This window comes from Gobio gobio, assembly GCF_949357685.1.
Source record: "Gobio gobio genome assembly, chromosome: 8".
In the NCBI taxonomy this organism is placed as follows: Eukaryota; Metazoa; Chordata; class Actinopteri; order Cypriniformes; family Gobionidae; genus Gobio; species Gobio gobio.
The window spans coordinates 43,179,084-43,186,364 of record NC_137114.1 but is presented as its reverse complement, the minus strand read 5'-3'; the positions used below and the strand labels follow the sequence as shown (position 1 = coordinate 43,186,364).

The 7,281-nt window shown below is 43.6% G+C and overlaps 1 protein-coding gene across 2 annotated transcripts; it reads left to right on the top strand.

Annotated features, from left to right (window-relative positions):
* Positions 1-1,477: 1,477 nt before the first annotated feature.
* dlc (deltaC) lies at positions 1,478-6,941 on the top strand. Of its 2 annotated transcripts, none has more exons than XM_079823148.1 (9): positions 1,478-1,770; positions 1,867-2,100; positions 2,206-2,263; positions 2,355-2,603; positions 2,933-3,294; positions 3,397-3,607; positions 4,674-5,355; positions 5,455-5,569; positions 5,682-6,941. In XM_079823148.1, exons 1-9 carry the CDS (start codon positions 1,720-1,722, stop codon positions 5,685-5,687), a joined length of 1,968 nt encoding a protein of 655 aa, XP_079679274.1. In that variant the 5' UTR covers positions 1,478-1,719; the 3' UTR covers positions 5,688-6,941. The 2 variants fall into 2 exon arrangements, with proteins under 2 accessions (XP_079679274.1, XP_079679273.1); XM_079823147.1 differs by having other exon boundaries at positions 3,391-3,607.
* The last annotated feature ends 340 nt before the right edge of the window (positions 6,942-7,281 follow it).

Here is a 7,281-nt window from a genome sequence, read left to right as displayed (position 1 = left end):
TTGTTTACACCGATAATAAGTCTTGTTTACGTATTCATCGTGTGCTCACCAGAAGCCAAGAAACCAGACTGTCTTAATAATTGTCCGACAATAAATTAACAATAGAGGTCCTTCTTAACCCCCTAATCATGGTGCCGTCCGGTAGGCAAAGCGTGCCTGGGGGAAAGATGGGCCAGCGGAGGCACGCGCTGCTCTCATTAGAATCACAATAGAAAACCACTAAAGCACGAGCAACAGTTTGGAACGCTGCGCATTGTTCGCGTGTCTCCTCTGTTTACCCGTAACATGCCCCAAAACACGCGCGACAGAGCCTTCCTTTAATACTCTGAAGTTAAATAGAATTTGACCTGCAGTTCTTCATTTTTGTTTCTGCTCGCAGGAATAACATTTCAGCAACATGCATATTGTTGCGCATTGGGGTGATTGGGACACTTTTTGCCATTGAGATGACTTGGAAAAAAGTGTCCCAATCACCCTGAGCTCACCCTACGCGTGCCATTTATATTTGGTTATTCGAATACACTTCATTAAAATACAGGCATTGGTGAAGAAGACGCGCGCGTGTGTGTGTTTATATCGAGAAAGCGAAGCGCAAACACAGTGCGCAGGTGCAGGGATTATCATACAGCTGTAGCGAGTGCCCCCTCCCAGCACACGTACACACACTCTTACTGCAGAAAGCAATTATCCGCAATCTTAAATGCTCCGCGCAACCCCCACCATTTCACCCTCTTTACCAAAGACCTACAATCCAAACCCAAGATAACAAAAGAGCCCTCCGGATCTTTCCAGGGCACAATAAAGCGCTTGCCGGTTTAACGACTCACACGCGTCAGAACAATTACAGATTTTAGGGCTGAATAAAATGGGATGTGCAGATCCCCTCCACCTACACCCCCACCCCCTTCCGCGATCGGTGACGGGCATTCATTCCCAAGACGAAAACAAACTTTTAGAGAATTGCGCGGCACGCGACATCGAAAAATATTAAAATGCGCGTTGTTGTTTGTGTTTCGATTTTTCCCCCTCACATCCTTAAAACTACGGCAAGAGGGACAGGTTTAATAACACTACAGATAATTGTTTATAGGGTGAATTTAGGTTGACTGGGACACTTTTCCCAGGTCATCTCAATGGCAAAACGTGTCCAAATCACCTGAATTCACCGTACATTAAAAAAAAAAAAAAAAAGTTTAGAATTTATGCCTATACGTTTTATGGAACGCACGTTTTTGAAATCACTTATAAACCAGAGTTAATATTTAATTTGCCTACTTTTTTTAAAGTTCACAAACGCCTGCGTTACGCACGGTTTATGTTGTTCTGTAATATCTCGTTTATTATGAAATGAACGTAAAGCGTCATGATGTCCAAGGACTCATCAAATAAATCCATCAAAGCACTTTATGACTTTTCCCTCGCGCAAGCCACGCCTTCTCTTGGCTTGCTATTTAAACCACACGCGCAGGCACACTCCACGAAAGGTAACTGAAGGGTCCAAAGTCTCCAGGAGCAAGAAATCCGTTTCTCTTTGCGTTGTGTGCTCCCACACAGACGACATTTTCAAATAGTTGAGTAATTTAGCTTTGCATTCCGATATTTTTTTTTTCCAACAACGATATTTTTTGTTTTTTAAATCGTGGATACCACAACAAACATTCATATCGGACTACTCTAGGCGGTCTGCTATCGTTCAGTAGCAGACAAGAAGATCCAAAAATGGCTTGTTTTTTATTAACGTGTTTGTTAGTGTTGATATCAGCTCATCTGGTGAGTATTGTATACCTTTTTGCCTATTTGAACGTAAGCCGCTTTGTTTTTTTTTACCGCGGAGTGCTGATGTTAGTCCTGTTTTTATTTCCATAGGCGGAATCATCCGGTGTGTTTGAGTTGAAAGTGCACTCTTTCACGAGCACGAGCAGTGTGTGCAAACAGTCCAGCGACTGCCAGATGTTTTTCCGCGTTTGCCTGAAGCACTCACAAGACGTCATCCTACCTGAGCCGCCGTGCACTTACGGCACTGGAATGACAGACATATTCAGCGCGGACTCCATCCCCAGCGGCGCGCAAATCCGCGTGCCCTTTAACTTCAAGTGGCCGGTAAGTAGCTCGAACTAAGTCTTACGCGATCCATTATCACTTCTTGTGCAGGTCTATGCATGTATGCGCGTGTGATAAATGTTTAACATAGTTCTGGCATTACAGGGAATTGTCTCGCTGATAATCGAAGCCTGGAACGCAGAGTCATCTGACCTGTCAACAGGTACGCGCTCACCTGTTTTGAGTGGTTTACGCAACTTTAGTTGCTACGCCTATTTTCATATTTAACACGTGTCTTATTTGGTTCATTTCAGAGAATAACAACAACATGATCAGCCGTTTGGCCACTAAGCTAAGACTCGCTATCGGCGAGGACTGGTCCCCCGACGGAGAGCAAAGCCAAATGCGCTTTTCTTATCGCGTCGTGTGCGATGAATTCTACCACGGCGAGGAATGCTCGGATTTCTGCCGCCCGCGGAACGACGCGTTCGGCCACTTCAACTGCGACGCCGCCGGGAGCAGAATTTGCCTGCCTGGATGGAAAGGCGAATATTGCGCAGAACGTGAGTGTTTTTGAATTCGCATGCGCACCCAGCGAGAATAACGCGGGCAAGTTCAACGGCTTCTTACGGCCACACAAAACTTCCAAGTTTGCTTTTGTTCACTGCAACAATAGAAGCAACGAGCATGATTTAACGAGGACACGCGTTGAAACCTAATATGCTCTGCCTTCCGTGAAAAAGGCGGCATGTGTTTCTTTTGTGTGTCCCCCAGCTGCTTAGTTTAGTACTTAACAAATACTTGATGTGCCTGAGCCTCTAGAAGGGGGGGTTGTTTTATGATGCCAGTCATTCTAATGTCCCCCTTTTTTCTCCCTCTCCCTTTTAAACAGCCATCTGCTCGTCTGGCTGTAGCCAGGAGCACGGTTATTGTGAGGCCCCCGGTGAGTGCAAGTGCCGCCTCGGGTGGGATGGCCCCCACTGCGACGAGTGCAAGCGATACCCGGGGTGCCTACACGGCACCTGCAACCAGCCCTTTCAGTGCTCTTGCAAGGAAGGCTGGGGCGGCCTGTTCTGCAACGAGGATCTGAACTTCTGCACCAATCACAAGCCCTGCATGAACGACGCCACCTGTACCAACACCGGCCAGGGCAGCTACACCTGCATCTGCAAGCCGGGCTTCAGTGGCAAAACCTGCGAGATTGAGACCAACGAATGCGACAGCAACCCGTGCAAGAACGGAGGCAGTTGCATTGTAAGCAGCGTGCTGCGACTGCACACTTGAGCTCTTGAGCCCTTTCTTGGCTTCGGAGGAGCTCGAACGATAACGGCTGTTGCTTTTTCTCCTCAGGACCAGGTGAACGACTACACCTGCACGTGCCCTCAGGGCTTCTACGGGAAGAACTGCGAGATCAGCGCCATGACCTGTGCCGATGGACCCTGCTTCAATGGAGGAACCTGCAAGGAAAAGGGAAACGGGGGCTACTCCTGCCTCTGCCCCGCCGGTTACATGGGCTCCAACTGCGAGAAGAAAATCGACCGGTGCAGCAGTGACCCCTGTGCCAATGGTGAGCATATTTTCAGCTTATCTTCATGCCAAACATTCCAGACGGTAGCAAAGTATTCTGTACTTTATTGGAGTATTTTTAGTCTGGGAAACTTTTACTTTTACTACATTCCAGAGAATAATATCGTACATGCATTATGATAAAATCATACATAATAGCTGTGTCTGATTCGTGAACAAGCTGATTTTCTCCAATGAACCTGTTAAATCGGTTCGCATATCGCACTGAATGATTCACCGATGCCGTGAAAAGTAAGTTACTAATGCCGAATTTTAAATGAAAATCACATTTATGTCACGATATTTGTGAACTAATTGCTGTAAAATGCGAGCTGTTTAAGCCCATTTTATGAAATGAATAAATATACATTCATCAATACTTAAGTACATTAAAATTCAAGTACTTTTACTCTAAACTTTTGCTTAAAGGGATAGTTCGCCCAAAAATGAAAATTCTGTCATCAAGTTGTTCCAAACCTGTATGAGTTTCTTTGCTCTGCTGAACACAAAAGAAGCTATTAAGAAGAATGTTTGTAACCAAGCAGATAGAGCAACCATTGACTACAATAGTATTTTTTCCCTACTATGGTAGTCAATAGTTGCTCTATCTGCTTGGTTACAAACATTCTTCTTAATAGCTTCTTTTGTGTCCAGCAGAGCAAAGAAACTCATACAGGTTTGGAACAACTTGAGGGTGAGTAAATGATGACACAATTTTCATTTTTGGGTGAACTATCCCTATAAGTCCTCGATTTGTGTTCTTCGCCCACCACTGGATTCCAGCGTCCTCCATCTTAGTTTTTTGTTGTTTTGAAATGCATCCACTGTGCTTGACACACTAGTCATGCATGATAGAAAAGACGCCAGTGAGGCTCTTGCACTGATATGAATGGCGAGATAGAGCGGTCATAAAGCAATAGACCTTTATGAGTCTAAAAAATGGACCATTGCCTTCCCAGGGGTTACACTCGCTCTGGTTCACTCCCTCGCCCTTATCATCCAGTTCCCTTATTTATAGGCTAATGCTTTAACATTTGTGTTTTTAACAATTGCTTTTTCTTTAAAAGGTGGCCAGTGTCTGGATTTGGGTAATAGACTGACTTGCCGATGCCGCCCCGGCTTCATAGGCTCGCGTTGCGAAATAAACATAGACGACTGCGCAAGTAACCCCTGCCAAAACGCAGGCACCTGCGTGGACGGCATCAGCGGCTACACCTGCTCATGCACGCTTGGTTTCTCAGGCAAAGACTGTAGCGTGCGCTCTGACGCCTGCAGCCGCATGCCCTGTGAGAACGGAGGGACCTGCTACACCCACTTCTCTGGGCCCGTCTGCCAGTGCCCACCAAGCTTCATGGGCACACGATGCCAGTATAAAGACAAGACCCCTGTGATGAGCCCTCCTCTTCCAGCGGCCCTGGTGGTCTCCTTTACGTTCGGCCTCATCACTCTCACTCTCGTGATCTGCGCCGCCATCGTGGTCCTAAGACAGATGCGGAAAGGCCGCATTGCCACCTCGACCACGGTGCGCAACGACCTGGATTCCATCAACAACCGTGTCTCCATGACCCCGACCTCGACTTTAGGTAGAGAGAAGGAGGCCTTCCTCATCCCTGGCGGTCCGTTTAAGGTGTCCAATAAGGATGTGGCACTCAGATCTACCATTGTGGACACTCAATCAAATTACAAGCAGAAGATGGTGGACTACAATCTGAGCATTGACGAAAAACCTACCAACAACAAGCTAGACATGTAAGTTGGTGTTCACGTCACTGTTCATTCTGTTTTCCGTGTCTGTGCTTTTATTTGATGGCACCTGCAAATCTAACGCTGATGCATTCTTCACTTCAGGAAAAACTCTGAATCCACATTGCTTGTTCCACCTTTGAGCTATCCAAAAGAGGGAGTGTATCACCCCGTGTACATCATTCCTGAACACATAGAACAATGTGTATTTGCTACTGAGGTAAGCATCTCCAGACATTTTCCTCAAAGTTTGTCATTTACCCGTGTGATGCTTTCAAAGAACATACACTAATAGTTGCCTTCTCTTTTCTTTTCGTTCTTGTTCTTCTCAGGTTTAACAGTATTTTTCAATCCGGAGTCCCTTAATGACCAGAGGACCTGACCCCAAAAATGTTTACAGTCTTTAAGGACAAAAGGAAGACGTGAAGAGTATATATTATATCTGCATTATATTATTTATTTATTCATGCTGCTCAGTAAAAGGACTACTTTTTGATACGGACAATGATTTTGCGAAGACAAAGCAAGAGACTTGAAGACTTTAGGACTTGCATTATTTGCACTATTTTCTTTCCCCCTTTTTTTCAATGACCCAGATAGAATTTATATATATTTAAAGCGTACATAAAGAACTCTCTGGAAGAGCCGAGAAGAAGCAAGGATTCATTAATCACAGAAGCCTTGAAAAGGAAGAAAACAGACGTCCTGAAGTTCATCTCCCTCTATAAATCACACGAAGCCCAATCAATCAGCCTTATGGGCGAAGGAGGTGCAACTGAAGGATCTGGAACTGTGACCATGGAGTATTTTATTCTTTTGTATTTTTGGATATGGTTCGAAATGCTATTTATAAATGGATCTGTGATGATAAGCAATCAAAAACAAGCTGTTTCGGCTGCGAACAATGTGAACAAATGTCTTGGGAATCTACAGTTTACTTTGGCTGTGATTTGACTTAGTGCCTACAATGGATTTGACTATCAGTGACGTTCTCTCAAACCCAATCTTGATTAAGTGCCTCGTCTTTCAGTGTAGCTCAATGAAAAAGGTACTCCTTAGAAACACTAAAAAAACTTTTTTTTAACTACAGGAGTATGTTTTTCAGCAGAAAAATGCTTGGGTTGACTTGGGTACAAATAGTTTAAACAGCAGTGCATGATGGATGTTGTTGTGTACAGCTTTCATCCGGTCAACGTTCACTGCTGCTAAGCTATTTCCGACATTCCCAAAGCTCGAACGAACCGGTTGGTTCAGACTGATAGCCTCATCATTGTCAAGATTTCCTGGTTTTGTGAACCCCTTGCATTAGGGTCTTTTCAAACACAAAAACTCAAGAGTAGAATTGTATTCTTTTCTTTTCCCCCTTTTTGTTTAGTTTCTTATTCATTTCTTTCAACCATTTATACCAAAATAGATACTTTTATATTTTATATTGTCATTCTTAATTTAACAATGCAATATTGTACAAAATATTTAATTGTAAATAATTTGTATTTATAAAAGATAAATGTATATATGTTTATGTATTGTGCCTTTTGTCGGAAAGGCCAGAAATATATATTTTTCATACAATAAATCCTGAAATAATTTACTTGCTGTATCATGACTTGCTTTTCTTCTACCAGGATGGATCTATGCAGCTTTTAGTTTGAATCGGTTGTTTTACCATGGTATAAATGCAAAATCCCAGAGAACTTATGGGAACACTTTAGAGTTTAGGGTCCAATTCTCACTATTAACTAGTTGTTTATTAGCATGCATATTTCTAGGATATTGACTGTTTATTAGTACTTATAAAGCACATATTAAAGGGTTAGTTCACCCAAAAATGAAAATTTTGTCATTAATTACTTACCCTCATGTCGTTCGACACCCGTAAGACCTCCGTTCGTCTTCGGAACACAAATTAAGATATTTTAGTTGAAATCTGAT